Raw genomic sequence first — 17024 nt, 5'->3', positions numbered from 1 at the left:
AGAAGTTCATGTTCAAATGTTCATGTTTAATATAACAATCAAAGCGGGATTGACTATGTCAATTCGATTAAATAATAATGGTTGTCATTCAATTGTCTATGCAATGGTATTTGAATGATCTATCCCTAATGTTTGTTAATTCAATAAAACTATGTATACGCAATTTTGGTATACAAGTATATACATACTTATATGTGTTATCACATAATAGGATGATTTTGAATTAAGGATAAAATAACATTTAATCATGTGATGTCACATATAAGTGTATACACAAAGCGGATACACATAGTATTACTTTTGTTAATTAAAGCACTGCCATGATAAAATATGAATTTAAGCGATTATGAGTGATTTTAATAGTTAGTGTTGTGAAGGAGATATTCAATTGATTTTATGATTCAAGTGTTTATGTGCATGTCCTCATATGTTTGTAGTGTTTATGCTCCATATTGATTATATTTGGAAGTTATATTGTGTTAAATTTTGATTAAGTTTAAAGATACATAGAAAGGCATGATAGTTAGAGTGTAAACATGTTTAGTATGCTTGGAAGTGAGATTGATATGTGAATAGCAAATTAAGGATCAATTAGGCATCTATTCTTTTGAATTCTAAACTCGACACATGGTCGTGTAGCATGGGACACATGCTTGTGTACTAGAGTGTTAGAATCTAAATGGAGTTCTCTAACATTTCAACAATCGTTGCACGTTGTCGACCAGTAAATGATTAACTAGAATGTATGGACTTTCCATGTGTAGCTTAGCACGACCATATGTAGGGGTGAAATAACTTTAATACCTCTGTAAAGTGGGAAGATTAAGATAAGTCTTAAAAAGGAATGTAAAATAAATACCTAAAAGGGCACATGCCTATGTGTCTAAGAGGCACCCTCGTGTGTATAAGGAAAATACCACATAGGGAGAGAGTAAGAAGAAAGGGCGATGTGCAAAAGAATAAAGGGACACACCCTCGTGTGTCTATAAGTATACACTTGTGTGTGTAGAACAAAATAAAAAAAAAAGGGAAGGAATTAGGCTAAGAACTTAAGGGTCATTACAAGTGATAGTATAGAGATCCTGGGTACGTAGTAATACCCTACATGCTAAAGAAGTAATTTAATAGGGTACTTGTTACAAGAATAGTGTTGTAGAAACGGTCTCTTATGTTTTTTTATATTCAAGACTTGAAAAGCAAATTGTTAAGTGTTGGTCCATCGATGGAAAAGGTTTAAGTAATAATTATTTAGAAAGGCACTTATGAAATATATGATCCTTCAAGATGAGCTATTGATGTTGTTCAAATGAGTTCAAACAAGTTGTTTTTGTTAAAGATTAGTAGTGCTCAACCTTGCTTGATGGCTAAAATAAAAAAACCCTCATGGCTTTGGCGAAAATATGGCTACTTGAATTTGGTGGGTTAAAGAACCTCTAATAAAAAATTATAGTGACTAGTCTTCCTGAAGTTATTATGTTTTTCTCAAGTTTGTAAAGAATGTGTTATTGGCAAACAACATTGTAGTCAATTCACTCAAGGAAAGTCATGGAGAGCAAAAATGTCTTAGAGTTGGTTCATTTTGACGTTTGTAGGCCGATATATTCTTTTTCTTGTGAGGTAAAAGATAATTACTTATATTGATGATTATACTAGGAAGACATGAGTTTATTTTTGTAAGAGAAATTAGAAGCTTTTAGTGCATATAAAAACTTGAAGGCATATGTCAAAAATGAAATAGGAAAAACCATTAAAATTCTTTATACTGATCTTGGTGGAGAAAATTGCTCAAAGGAATTTGAAATTTTTGTGATGATTAGGGAATTTGTAAGGAATTTATAGTTACATATGTACCACAACTAAATGGTATATCGAAGAGTAAAAATGGAACCATTCTTAGCATGGTGAGAAGATTGTTGGCAGAAGTAAACATTCCGAAGGAATTTTGGTCAAAGGCAATAAATTGGAGTATTTATGTGTTGAACATAAGTCTTACATTTTTTTTATTCAAAACGTGCCATTGAAAGAAGCTTGGTCGGTGGAAACTAGTTATAGATGTGTTCAAAATTTTTTGTTAAATTGCTTATGCACATGTCTCATATGAGAAAAAAGAAGAAGTTTGATGATAAAGGTGAAAAGTGTGTCTCTCTCGGTGTAAGCAAAATGTCCAAAGCATCTAACTATAGAATCCACTCACTAAGAAGACTACGACTAATAGAGATGTCAGTTTTTATAAAAAGAGCACTTGAAATTGGAATGGGCAGCAATTTACTCTAGTTATTTTTTATGGCGTAAGTAAAGAAAAAAAGGCAACAATCCTTACAACAACAAATTTATGTGACTTTTATACCTAAAAATCCACCAAATGAAGCTCCAACAGTCACTGAAACTTCATCAACTATATTAAAATCTATTGATGCGGTAGTTGAATCACACATTCAACATATTCAAAAGAGGCTTCCATGGATGTCAAATTATGAGGTAACTAGAATTGGCCAACTTTAATATTCAACTACTCACTTTGCTTTATTTTTAGATTGTGATCCTACAACTTTTGCAAATGTTGTCAAAGAATCAAAATAACAAAAAGTGATGGATGATGAAATTGCAATCATTGAAAAATGATACTAGGAAGCTATCTAGTCTTCCAAAAGGGCGCAAAACCATTGGAGTGAAACAGGTCTTCAAAACAAAACTTAAAAAAAAAAAACAATGAAGTTGACAAGCATATGACACGATTGATGGCTAAGGATACAAACAAAAGTATGAAGTCAACTATAAAGAAGTTTTTTATCTAGTTGCAAGGCATGATACAATTAAATTGGTGATCGCTTTGATAGCAAAGAATTCAAGTTTGGTATAGTCCCATTGAGACTTATTTTGGAAAGAAGGTTTTAAAAAAAATGTATATATGAGCACACTTTTTGTTAAAGTTGGATGAAGGCAAAATGCTCATAGTGTACTTCTACATTGATGATCTTATATTTACTAGAAAAGATGATGCCATGTTTTAAAAGTTTAAGAATTCTATGATTGTTGAATTCAAAATGTCTCATCTTGGTATGATACCTTGACATAAAGGTTGTGCAATCTGTTAATGAAATATTTATTTCTCAATAGAAGTAAGTGCAAGAAACTTTGAACAAGTTCTATAAGAAGGATTGCATTCCTATAAGTAATCTAATTGAGTTTGGCTTGAAGCTAAACAAAGATCATGGAAGGAAGAAGCTGGACAACACACTCTATAAGCAAATTGGAGTAGTTTGATGTATTTAACTGCAACAAAATCATAAATAGTGCATTTTGTGAGTTGAATCACCTATATATGGAGAACCCAAAAAAATTACATATTTTAGCTGTTAAGAAAATCGTTTTAACTTGCAAGGAATTAACGATTTTGAGTTGTTATTAGAGAGGGATAAAAGATTTGATTTGATTAGTTTTACAAACAACGACTATACAGTAAATCAAGATAATAGAAGAGCAAATCAGATTATGTTTTATGCTTGGCAAAGGGAACGCTTCATGATCATATAAGAAGCCACCAATTGTCATTTTGTCACTAAATTTGTTGCTGCAATAACTTGAGCTTGTCAAACTATATGACTAAGGAAATTTCTTGAAGATCTCATTTCAAACTACTACAATTTTTTGTGACAACAGTTCAGCCATCAATCTCTCTAAAAATCCTGTGCCACATGAAATAAGCAAAAATATTGATAAGAAGTACTAATTTTTAAGAGGTCATGATAGAACAATTGATATAAAGTATTGCACAAGTGAAAAGCAGCTGACGGATATATATATACTAAACCTCTAAAAAATTTTTCCTTCCAAAATATGAGAAGGTTGCCAAGTATTTGCATTTTTGAAAATCTTGCTTAAAGTAAAAGTTGCACATCTTAAACTCTAAGTCTAAAAGTTTTCAATTTAATAGGGAGAAGGGCGCAATAGACTGCTACTTGGATCTTTGTTTAGATTTTATTGGGTGTTTAGCCCATTGGGGTAAACTTGAAAGGTCAACCAAAGAAAGGGCCTTGAGCCTTATAAGAAATCAAGTGGACACTCATTGCTGGGTTTTGGCATAAACTTGGGCTTCAACATAAGCGTTTAAGCATAGCCTCAAAAGTATAGTTTAATTTTCCCTATTAATTTCTAGATTATAGGCTACTAATCAATGATTTCATTTCAAACTCAAGAGGGCAAGTGGCTTTGTATACCTATCATTATAGAAAAAATTTTACTAACCCAATAAATAAATATCCGCATAATTAATTCTCTTTATATGATATTACTGACATATGCGAGATGAAGTAATATATCTATTCTATTTAAGTTTTACTTTTATTATTAGAAAATTATCATATTACTCTTAAGATGCTTTTGATTTGAGATTTTTTTTTTATTACTGAAAGTGAAAAATTACTATGAAAATAAAGTATTTAAGATTAATAAATATAAATTAATAATATGTTTTGGTTAATTATTATATATAAAAGATTATGATGTTTGATTGATAGTTTTAAAAGAATGTTCTTATAATGCTAAACTAAATTTATTAAGTAATTAATAAAATTATAACAAAATTAAGAGCACTTACTAATATTTTTAATATTTAAGGAGAACGTAATATTCAGATCACTACTATAATATCTTGTAATCTTTTAAATATTACTTTAATATTTTATTAATTAATAAACCAAATAAGATAACGTCAATAATAAAACATAAATTATTAGAGAAATTTGTAATTTCTCAAACAAAAGGAATTAAAGTTTTGAAATGAATAGTTTGGATGATAACTTTAAAATTTTTTACAAATGAACCCATAGTTTAAAAATCTTATAATGAATACTATTACGTGCTATGAAACAAAACCCCAAAGTTTAAAAACTTTATCATAAATACCTCTTTGCCCTAATAATGTCACATAGGTCTTAGATGATTTTGTAAAAAAGTTTTGATGAAATTTTATGATTCAAAAAATAGAAAGTACATTAAAATGTTTTTTTTTTATGAATTTAAATGATAAAATATCAAAAAACTTTTTTGAAATTGGAAAATTATATACATTTCAACAAAAATTTTCATTGTCAAAATCCTAACATTTTAACATGAATACAAGTTTATATTACCCAATTGATTTTTTTTTTTTTTTACTTTATCTCTAATTTAAAAGCATCTAATTATATAATAAAATGTCAATCCGTCAGCATATATTAGTATTCATTGGTTAGTGTATAAAGTAATATTGTTTATAAAGACCAAGACTATCTAGAGGAGATTGACTATGAATTTCAAATTTTGTTACAAATCATGTATGAAACTATTTGAGACTTCTAATTCATATGATATAGTAAAAAATAAATTGGAAAAAAAAATAAAGGAAAAGTGAGCATAGATTCATTTTTCTTGGCCTAAACCAAAACCATAAACTTGTAGACAAAATTGCAAATTTTCAAAATTAATTTTCTAAATAAATAAATGGTTCCCACCTTCTTGGGTCTTTTAAAGTAAGTTCAATATATTCCAAAAGGGTTATTCGGTCTAAGAATAAAATTAGTGGTTACAACTTAAATTATAGTTTACATATTCTAAGCTTTGTAAAGTTGATTGAATTAATTAATCAAGTGATAATTCGTTGTTACTTGAGTATCAGATTCTTGATTGATTTATTGTAATCCAATCAGTTCAGTGGCTACCATTTGGTTGACAAAGTCTTGCCATGTGGGCGGCATAAATGGATGATACTCTAGAACAAACAAAATATATTTGGGATATTTCATTAGAAATACTTCATCTCAAAACAAACATAGCCCAATTAGCGGTCTTTTATACTCACACGCCATGAAATTTGTCTTTATTATATGGTAGCTCTCGACCGGTGGAGCACTTACTAGAAAAGTGACCACCTGTAAAAATGACAATTTGTATCTTTACTAGTAGATGGACATTTTTTTTCAAATGATGTAATCTATCAATTGATATCATTTTCATGTCATCTATCTATGACGGAAAATAATAAATTTTTACTTTATTATCTTTCGTTTGTGATATATTCTTCAATGTAACTAATTAGGGAGTCCTTACTTGAACTTAAATCTTAAATGTAATTGATAAGATTGTAAGCACACTCTCTTTTATTTTAAATAAACAAGATTATTGAGAGAGGAAGAGAAGCAACAATACACATAAGAAAACACCCGTTCAATGCTTAGGATTAGATAAGTTTCATCCCAAGTGAGGTAAGGAGTCTCTCACAAAATCTAATAGTTCTCTATAAGTTTTTTGATCCTCAATTGAGTCATTATAAAGACAGTTTCTTATAATTTATGTACATATACTTGTAAGTTTTTTTGTTTAATAGTTTATCCACTCTTAAGATATTATTCACTTTACACACACAGTCTATCATATTTTTACTTTTGGAGTTTATAACCTATAACACGTCTTGACTGTTTAAAATATTACAGACTATTCCTGACTATTCCTCTCATCTCTAACTGATGTAAGATATACAAATAGACTTAACATCTCTCTTATATTTTACCGATATAGGATTCGTCTAAAAGTGTCATATTCACCCCTCCTTACAAGACTCAACATTTTTGTTAAGGTTTGTCCTACTATCGTTCAAGAGAATATACAGAACGACTCTGATACCAATTATAACATCTTTGGTACAATAGTTTAACCTATTATCAAAATATTGTCTACTCTATACATCCAATTTATCATAGTTTTGCTTTTACGTTTTATAACTCATAATGTATCTTGACAATTTAAAGAGTTCACATGGTGTTTAACCAATTAAATCTCCTCTTCCCTAATTGATGTGAAATTCATAAACAAACTTAATATCTCTTCATACTTTGACAATATAAGATTTGTCAAAGAGTGTTATATTTAATTTTTATACACATATTTTATCAGAGTATTCTCTTTGAGTTGCTACTGTCATAACCATAGACTTAGATCCAAACAGTGAGAAAAGAAATGCGTATGTCACTTAGCAGCAAAAAAATCTCATCAACGATCTTCAACATTAATCCCAACAGGTAAAATTGATTGCCAACTCCTTTGAAGAGGTTAATAAAATAGTGCAGGGCTTGCCTCAATAATTTTTCATTTATAAATTTACATGGCATAAAATAAGTTAGAAAAATTAGATTAAAAACCAAAAAAAAAAAAGTAAATAATATCCATAATATTTACGTGCTATAATAGTGTGATTGAAACTTCAAAATATAATTTTACAGTTCTTACAAACATAATAAAAATGAAAAAAACGTGATAAGACACACATTTTAATGAATAAAAATGCAGTTTCTCACGAACATAATAATAAAAGTGAAAACATATTACATTATTTGGCGTCTTAGAGTTGGAAATTGGAATCCTTACTCCACTCCTGCTATAATATATTTAAAAACCCTAAAATTCATTCAAAGAAGAATAAATATGAAGAAGTAGAAAAAAGCCGGCACCTTTGAAATTATTATAACTTTTTGAAAATGTACAAGAACAACATCATTGGACTATAATGTTAGCAAAGCCGAAGCTTGCCTACCAACCACGTATTTTTTTTTTTCGTGGGCCATTTCTTGCTTCAAATCAATGGGGAACCACAAGAATAAATTCGCTTGTTTTTTTCGTATGGGATGATGGCTGAAAACGATTCTTGATCATGCTTTTTGCCTGGCATTGGTGGTCATGTTTCTAGAACCTCAAGTTATTATTGTGTATTCGGTTTTAAATATTTAATTAAATATTTTGATTATATATTATTATATGATTAAATATTATTTTATTTTTAATTAATAATTATTTAATCATATGATAATATATCATCCGAATATTCAATTAAATACTAAAAAATATGTATATGTTCGTAGTTTTCTTGTATTCAATGAATGTTTGTAGATTATAAAATCTTTGAATTACTAAATTACAAACTTACACCAAAAACGCAATTTTATTTTTTAATTCAATCCCTACATTCTAGGGTTGCATCTTATGTGTAGGGTCTAGAAATCTAGAGTTGCTAGCCATGGTAGCCTTAATTGATAGTTGCCCTAAAACAAGCGTGAGTACGCCACAAAATGACAGCCTCAGAGTCACCATGGTAGGCAGCTCAATGGTGAGGCCTATTCAGCTTCAACCATGAGCAATCAAACACTTCGAAAATGCAACATCCTAACTATATAGTCCAAGTGTGGTTCTTTGTTTGAGAGATAAGAAAACCACCTCCTAAAGATATCTCCCTAAATCTCATCTATTCAATACAATTTTGATTGTTGAATCACATTGGTAAGATCACACATTTGTAGTATAATTTCAATAACATGATCAACCAAATTATCGGTGACTTGATTAAGAGTAATGTGGTAATTCATAAAAGTAAAATACTAATGAATAATATGATTATTTACTTGTTTGATATTATGTTAAGGCTTTTTTTCCATTAACAAATTGAGTTTTGGTTATAAGTGTTTATAGTTTAGGAATTCAAAGGGTGTGAAGTTATGATTTCCCCACCCCTTAGGTGAGAAATATAATTTGCTAAATCATTGACCATCTTCACCAATAACTAGTTCTTTCATGGCCCCAGTCAAGTGTTTTGGAAATTGTTGTTGAGATGAATACATTGGAGCATGAAAAAATATACAATCAAAGCAAGAAGCAAGAAGGTTAAAAAATTATTCAAATATTTTTTAACAGTTAAAGTTAATGGAAAAAATTAGGCTGAAAGTAAAAATTTGTCTTTTTTCAACTTTATGGGGCATTTGGTTGGGATAAATAAAAATTACTCTGATATTCTATATTTTATTATTTATATTATTTTATTTTATTTATAAGTAATAAAATATTCAGATAATCTTTTATTAGATTTGACAAATAATATAAGGAGACAGTCTAAATTTTATTATAATTATATTCTTATTTATTAATTTTTTAAGATAAAATAACCTCATTTTCAATTAATATAACAAATAACATAAAAAAATATTTTAAAATAATTATATCTAAAAGTATTTAAATAAAATAATATACTAATATTTTTATATTTCCTTTAATCAAACACTAATTATTTATATTTATCAAAATTTATCAAATTTTATCAAACATAGTTATCATTTATACTTAATAATCTTCTAATTAATCTATCTTCAAGATAATATTTTAATTTTAATAATAAAATATTATCTAAACCAAAAGCACTTTAAGAGTTAAAATTTGTTGTTTTGGTATAATTGAAATGAGAAATATTTAACTGTTAAATATTTAAATAACTTTAACTGTTAAAAAATATTTAAATATTTAAATAAGCAAGAAGAAAATCATTACTTTCAGCCTAATCTTTTGTGACCTTCTTGCTTCTTACTTTTTTGAAAATATGAAATTTTCTCCATTCTTTCTTCTTGCTTTTCTTCTCTCTTCATCTTCTTCTTCCTTCACTTGACACCACTGCCACCACCATGACTAATGATTTTTAGGACCATCACCACCAGAACCAACCAAGTGCTAAGAAGCACCCCCACCACCATCATGGTCAACGATTGTTGATGTATTTACTAAAATTTCCAATATGTGGTTGGATGTATAAGAGTATTAAGGCATTGACGAAACTTTAGTGTAGTTTGTTTAGTATCTAACCAAATACATAAAGTCCATGATTGTTTTTGTGTTATGAAATTAGAAACAATCAAGGTTCGGATAATGAAGGGTTCAAAAATGTTGAATCATATGTGATTTAAGGGGTTTAATAAAAGGAAAAGATATGATATAAATTAGTTTCTTTCAACTTTGTGATACTTGTGTGGTTAAATGTAGTGGTATTCTATACATTACATTATGTACATACAATGTTGGGTGAGCCATGAGTTGTGGTGGTTGATTGCAAGGGGGAAGGGAAAGGGAAAGGGAAGGGAAAAGGAAAAGAAAAAATATAGCATTTTTGTAATTTTATTAAAGAATAAGGATATACTGATAATTAACAATAAAGATAACTTTTGTCTTTTCTTTTATTAAAAACATTTTCATCTTTCTTTACTTTTACACTAAAATATAACAAATTTTACTAACATAATTTGATGGAACATGAAAATATATCATTTTTCAACTTTAAAGGTACTTGTCTTTTTAGCATATTTTAGGTGGGAAACAGTTGTTCTCCCTTCGAAAAATAATGTAAAAAAGTGTAAAAAATAATAAAATTTTGGATAATTAAGGGTTCAATAATGTTTTAAAGAAGCTCCCAAAGGATAGTTTGGAGTGGCGATAGAAAGAATTCTAAGCATAAGAAAGTAAGAGTTTAAATCCCTTTTGTCAGCATTTTAGGTTTACCCCCAAAAGATGATTTGATTTAAATAAGATTTTCTCATTATTAAAGAAAAGGTGAAAAAAAAAAAACTTCATAAAATGAACAGGGAATTTGGGTTAATTGTAAAATTTGAAAAATTGGAGAGTCAAATAGAATTTTAGGTTAAGGTTAGAAACAAATAATAGAAAATTTTTAAACATGTGGGCTATGGGGGAATCAAAACTTATAAAAGGGTATATTTACAATACTTACAAGAATCTTTATATGAAATATTTTAACTAATCCTTAAACAAAAATCAATCTTTTAGGTTGATCCTAATTCAATAGTATACACATTATTCAACCTTAAATCATTCTAATTTAAAGGCTAAAAACAAGTTTTAATCATGATCTCAATTAGATTTAACATTTATTCTTGGTCAAGTGGGTTAGCTTGATTCAAGTTTGAAACAATGTATAATATGCTATTCTTTCTTGTTAAGTTGGTTTATGGGCAAGCCAAACTAATTTGTGGTATAAGCACATGTTGTGTTTTTGAAGATTAGGTTTTGACCCTCTTAGAGGTAGAATATTAGACATTCATTGAATCCAATTTTTGAGAAATTTTAATTATGAAAAGATTCGTGAAAAAGATGTGTTAAAGAAATTCATGGAGTGATTTTAAGGTCTATATAATTTGTTCTTCTTGTACACTTTATTATGTTCTCTTCTCAATCTTATTCAAAAGTTAATCAATAAAAGATAACATGATTCTCTTTGTCATTAAACAATAATTTAAATAAGACTATGTATACTTATGACAAATTTTAATTTATATATTAACGATAAGTTATCACTATGTGATTAGCTATTATATTTTTTCTAATTTCAAAATTATATAATCATATAATGACATGTATACAGATTGGTATATATTAATAATATACATATTTTTATTAAATTAAAAAATTTGACTAAAGAGTAATACTATTTATACTTAATTTTGAGTACTTAAGTGCATATCTAAATGATATGTTATCATTTTATTGAATGTTATTTTCTCTTTAATTCAAAATTTTTCAATCAACTAATGATAATTTAATACTTAAAACTAGATGCACATAATTTTATTGTCAGACAAAATACATATATTGATTGTATTTACCCACGTCCAAATGATACTATTAGAAAGCGTCCTCCTTTAATTGGCCAAAATTCACCCCAAAAAAATAAACAAAGTGGCTCGCAATTCTCTTCTTTTCTTGCAAGTAAAGAAGATGAATATTGTATATAAGCCTATCAAAAAAAGATGTGGCTAAAGTAATAACTTTTCATTCTTATTATACATAGAAACGTTTAACATGCATAACATGGTTGAAAAAAAGTCTTCCTTTTCATGCTAAATTTAATATGTATGGCAAACTTTGAGCCAAATTTGTAGAGGGGATTTAGATTTTGCTGTCATTTTGTCAGCACATAAGGCAAGCTGATCTCTATAATGTGGCTTGACAACCAATTGCCTTTCCGACACACTACAAATTGTCAACTTTTTCTCACTAAATCCTGCTTAGATTTTCTCCTTGCTTTCATTATTCAATCCTTCTTTTGCCAGCACAAAATCTGCCCTTTGTTTAATTGTTTCTACTTTTTTATTTGTGTCATTCCTAAACTACCCCTTTAATCTTATCCAAAAGTACACTAAGATGATTTACCTTTTTGAAAAATCCTACATTATTTATTAGGGTTAGATTCATTTTGATATATTCGAGTTTGAATTGAACAAACAAAATTGAAGTTAAAGATTGAACTTGTTTTCATAAATTAGTCAAGTTTAAACTGGTTCAGATAAAATTGAGAGTTAAATAGTTTTTTAGTCAATATCAAACCTTAATTCATCGATCTCAAATAATCTCTTTCATATTTAAGCTAATCTTGAACTGAGCCTTATTTGAACTACCCGAATCAAATCTAATTTTTGTTTGATAACATTACCAAATCTTTTAAAAAACGTTTGATTTGAAGGAATCTTTTATTACTCTAGTAATCAATTTTGATTATTAAGAGTAATGTTGAAAGCAATAAATAGAAAAAGATTATCAAGATAATATTAATTTTTGTAATAATTTTATCATTATTAAATTTTTTAGGAAAAATAAACTAATTTTCAGTTTAAATAATAAATAACATTGAAAATATTTTATAAAAAATATATTGGCAATAGATGATAATTTGAAAAAATAATTTAATTAATTAATTCCATAATTTAACAACATAAAAAAATTATAATATATTATTAGCATGAATAGTATCACTAATTTGCATGCAAAAATTTTTTTAAAAACATTTAAGTAAAATAAAATAAATATATTAGTATTTTTTATTATTATTAACCAAATATAATAAATTATACATACCAATTTTATCAAATATATTAATAATTTATATATAATAATTTTATAAAAAATCTAATAATAATTTATTGTTTATAATAAAATATTACTAAACCAAACATATTGTATATTGATTGATTTAACTGTTTGACCTAACTTGAATTTGGCCAGTGAAAGCATGACCCATTGTTCAATTATTTCTACTTTTACTCAATGTAATCGCTCAAGGGCCTCTAGAATCTTATCCATTAATTAGCTCAGCTGAAGAACATCCTATGAAACTGATGAAAAAGACTAGGAAGTATCACTTTCTCAAATCAACTATTTGCACTAGTTGGAACTTAATAATTATATAAAGCAAAGCAAAAGAAGTGAATTGAGAAGGGTACGAAAGCTTTTACACAAACGTCGTGAACTCATTGGGGAAACATCACAACATGTCTTTACGAGTAAATATATTTTTAATCAATAAATCTACGTGTATTCAATTTTAAATATTAAATTAAATATCTAAAATATATATTTTAGATTATTTTAAATTAAAAATAATATAATATAATTATATAATAACATATTATCTAGATATTTAATTAGGTAATCAAAATCAGGTATACAAATCATTGCTCTTCAAATAAGTGAGATGATTGATGCATCTACCAACCTCCCTACTTCATTGCAATGGCTAAGGCAAAGCCAAACCCAAATTTTCAAGCATGGCATAATTTCTCAACATTGAATTGACATGTAATTTGTAACCATTCTCCCAAAGAAAAGGATAATTACACAGTATCCAATATGATATTATTCTGGAAAGGCCGGTTGATAATCTACCTCTTACTAAAGACAGGCAATCCAGCTAGTTAGAAATGAATATTGAAATTTGGGTTCCAATAATAGCATACTCCAAGAGGATTACTTGTTATGGTTGCATGTGATGGGTACACATTGAAAAATTCTTCAAGAGAACAAAATTAACATTAAAAAAACACAAAAATCCCACGTGGCAAACCAAACCCACATTTAAAATAACCTTATCTTTGGATCAGAATCATATATAAAAGATGTATACTATATAGTTTCATTAATTAAGATTTTATATATATATATATGTGAAACATATGAGGATTGAACATGAATATTATAGATATAGATATATATTAATTTTTCTTTGTAGTTTTTCCATTTCTTCCTTCCCCCACTGGCCCTACCAACAAAATTTGCAGATCAATCTGCTGTTCTAGCTTAGCTTTTTCATCTTCAGCTTTCTCAACCTTAACCTTAATTAACCACAAAAGAAAAAGAGAAAAAAATATTTAAGACTAATTAATTAATACATAATCATCATTTAATTTTCTTTTTATCTTCTTTTTCTTCATCATCATTTTCCTTGTTGAAACTGTTTTGATCCTCATTGAAGTCTGTTCCTTCTTCTTTATTAGGACTCTCAAGAGCCCTCTTCTCTTGCTCTTCTTCTTCTTCTTCCTCTTCAACAAAATCTGAATTACTCTTCTTCTCCCTCAACCCTACATTCTTCAACCTCTTCTCAGCTCTCACCTTCAATGTCTCAACCAGCTCCTTCACTGCCTTCTCCTTATTCCTCTTGTTTTTTATCAACACTTCACTGATATCAGCTGGAGTCATCTCAGCTTTCTCAATAACCTCCTGCAAATCCTTCAAAACCCCACCTTCCAAATCACTTTCTTGATAACCCAAATAATTCTTCAACAAAATCAACAATGCAGGATAAGTACAGTAACTCATGTAGATATGCATATCCATTCTTCCACTTCTCAGCAATGCAGGGTCAAGCTTCTCAATGTGATTAGTTGTAAACACAAAAATCCTTTCACTGCCACAACATGACCATATCCCATCAGTAAAATTCAATAATCCTGAAAGAGTAACTGAGTTATTATTATTGCCTTCATCGCCACCAGACCCATATCTCATTTCAGGCTCATAATAATTTCTTGAACCTGATGAACCACCCTTACTCTTATTACCCTTCCTGCTAGTTAAATTCACAGAACAATCTATATCTTCAATCACAATAATTGACTTTGAACTTGTTTTCATCAACAACTTCCTCAACTCTGAGTTGTTATGCACTTCAGTTAACTCAAGATCATAAATATCATAACCAAGATAGTTAGCCATGGCAGCAATCATACTAGATTTACCAGTACCAGGAGGTCCGTACAACAAGTACCCTCTTTTCCATGCTCTTCCAGTCGTCTGATAAAAAGCTTGCCCATTTGCAAAATCCTTCAAATCTTCCATAATCTCCGTCTTCTTTTGTGGGTCAATGGCTAAAGTGTCAAAAGTGCTGGGATGCTTAAAGGGCACCGACTCCCATGGATGGCCTCTCGAATCCAAAGATCCACCACGCGAGTTTGTGTACAAGAGCCTGTCTTGATTTCTTCTTCGGATATCGTTGGCCTTCTCCATGATGAAGTCTAAATAGGAATCGAGAATCAAAGACTTGTCTTTCTTCTTGATGCGTAGAGTGAAGCCACGTTTCTCTTCAGGGAGAGGTCGCCAAGAGAATGACTGAGTTTGTCTCGGAGAAACGACGTGTTCCCAGAGAACGGTGACGCCATTGAAGGAGTCGTAAATGGAGTCATTGTTTGAAAGGCCATAGGTGATGACACTGGAATTGAGAGCACGAGTGAGGCTCAAGCGGCTACCGGAGATGGAAACGGAGCTGCTCAAGTAAAGCTGAACGGCGTTGTAGAGTTCATTGGTGTTAACACCATCGATTTCTGTGATGTCAAAGTAATAATACGAGCAGAAGACATTGAAAATTTTGGTGAAGAATTTGAGAGAAGCGAAACGGAGTTCTGGTGGAAAAATAGCTTGCAGAAGGCTTTGACAAAAGGCTAAAACACCAAGCAGAGAAGCAAAAGAAGTCCAATACTCCTTCATTCTTCACCTCCGAAGTGTTTATGAAGAAAGAAGAAAGATAAATGTATTACAAAAGTATTTGCGAAAGAAGAAAGATGAAACCTTTAATGGGTTGGAAAGGCGAAACTTGGAGAATTTATAGAGAAGATGCTATGGGTTACATGGAGGAATATGAAGGGTTGAGAGAAATAGAAACAGTGAGAAAATAATAACAACAATAATAAGAAAGAAAAAGGATATTAAGTACAAGAGGCGCAAAGAAGGAAAAAAGGGATTTTGGATTTGTTGAGTTGGGAAGAGATCGGAAATCAGAAATGGGGCCAAATGGGGTTGGGCGGTTGGGGACTTGAGTGAATGACAGGAGTTTTTGCTGGGCTTTTTGGCTGTACAAATATTATGAAGGATTTGAACAAATTGCTCACCTCTGTCAGCTTCTGCTCTGTCACTAGTGAAGAGAAAGAGAGATTGCACAAGGTCAGTGGCAATAAATGAAGGTTAAAAATTAGAACCCAGTTTCACAAAACCTGTAAACAATCACAAGTAACCATTTTTCCCTGGATGCAGACTACAGTAAATTTTTCTGACTAAATTTTAAAGTACTGACACTAAAATGGGCATGTGAAGGTGGCAAAGTTAAAGAAACCCAAGATTATTTATTTATTTATTTATTTTCATGGCAGAAGCAAGCAAAGCAATTGCTTGATTAGGTAGATAAAATCTTATATGATGAATTCAGAAAGATACCATTGGAGGATAATATTTTTGGGAATTAAAAAAGGGGTTAATTTTAATTTAATTATCCTGGTGGGTTAAGGTTAATAGGGGTTTATAGATTTGTTATGATGGGGTGTGTGCAAAAGGGTGTGTTTTTTGTTTAGCCTGTGTTCTGAGGTCTGAGTCTGAATAGTCTAATATAAGTCAGAGGCTCAGCTCAGGGCAGGCCTTTCAATGAATTTTTAACTAATAAGAGGGCAGGTTAGAGGAGGGATAACCTAGGTGCTGCCACTTTCTTTCCCCTACTTTCCTCTCCCATCGCGTGTATTTCAAACGCCGATCATTGCTTCCACATTGGCCCCTACTTGTCTTCTTGTAAGTTGTAATCCCATAAATCCCTTCCCATTTGTGATTCATAATATCAAATTATGCATTTTATGCATGCTTCTTTCTAATTCTTAGTTGCAGGTGACTTCTACCATTTACTTGCAATAATATTTTCTGTTTGTGAAAACCATAAATTACAATCTTTCAAATTAAAAATCAATAAATCTTTATCTTCTTTTAATAAATTTTATTATATCAAAAATACATTTAAATATTTATTTTTAAAGTTGAAATATTAATGTGATAAATTTAATTGTTTTTATACCCTCGTAATGAAGTTAGATTGATGAAACTACTTATACGATTTATTTTATTACTTTAAATTTTTT

General features: G+C 29.3%; 1 protein-coding gene across 1 annotated transcript; it reads right to left on the bottom strand.

Moving 5' to 3' along the window:
• Positions 1 to 13815: 13815 nt before the first annotated feature.
• On the bottom strand, positions 13816 to 16016 carry LOC123194440 (AAA-ATPase At5g57480). Its single transcript, XM_044607633.1, has one exon. The coding sequence runs from the start codon at positions 15613 to 15615 to the stop codon at positions 14032 to 14034; it is 1584 nt and encodes a 527-aa protein (XP_044463568.1). The 5' UTR covers positions 15616 to 16016; the 3' UTR covers positions 13816 to 14031.
• Between the last annotated feature and the right edge of the window lie 1008 nt (positions 16017 to 17024).

Source organism: Mangifera indica, chromosome 13, assembly GCF_011075055.1.
Source record: "Mangifera indica cultivar Alphonso chromosome 13, CATAS_Mindica_2.1, whole genome shotgun sequence".
NCBI classification, from domain to species: Eukaryota; Viridiplantae; Streptophyta; class Magnoliopsida; order Sapindales; family Anacardiaceae; genus Mangifera; species Mangifera indica.
Note: the sequence above shows the minus strand (reverse complement) of the source record. Positions and strands in the feature narration are given on the sequence as shown.

Bases quoted from the DNA above. Each gene is read 5' to 3' on its own strand.
- LOC123194440 (XM_044607633.1), bottom strand. From the start codon at position 15,615: ATGAAGGAGTATTGGACTTCTTTTGCTTCTCTGCTTGGTGTTTTAGCC.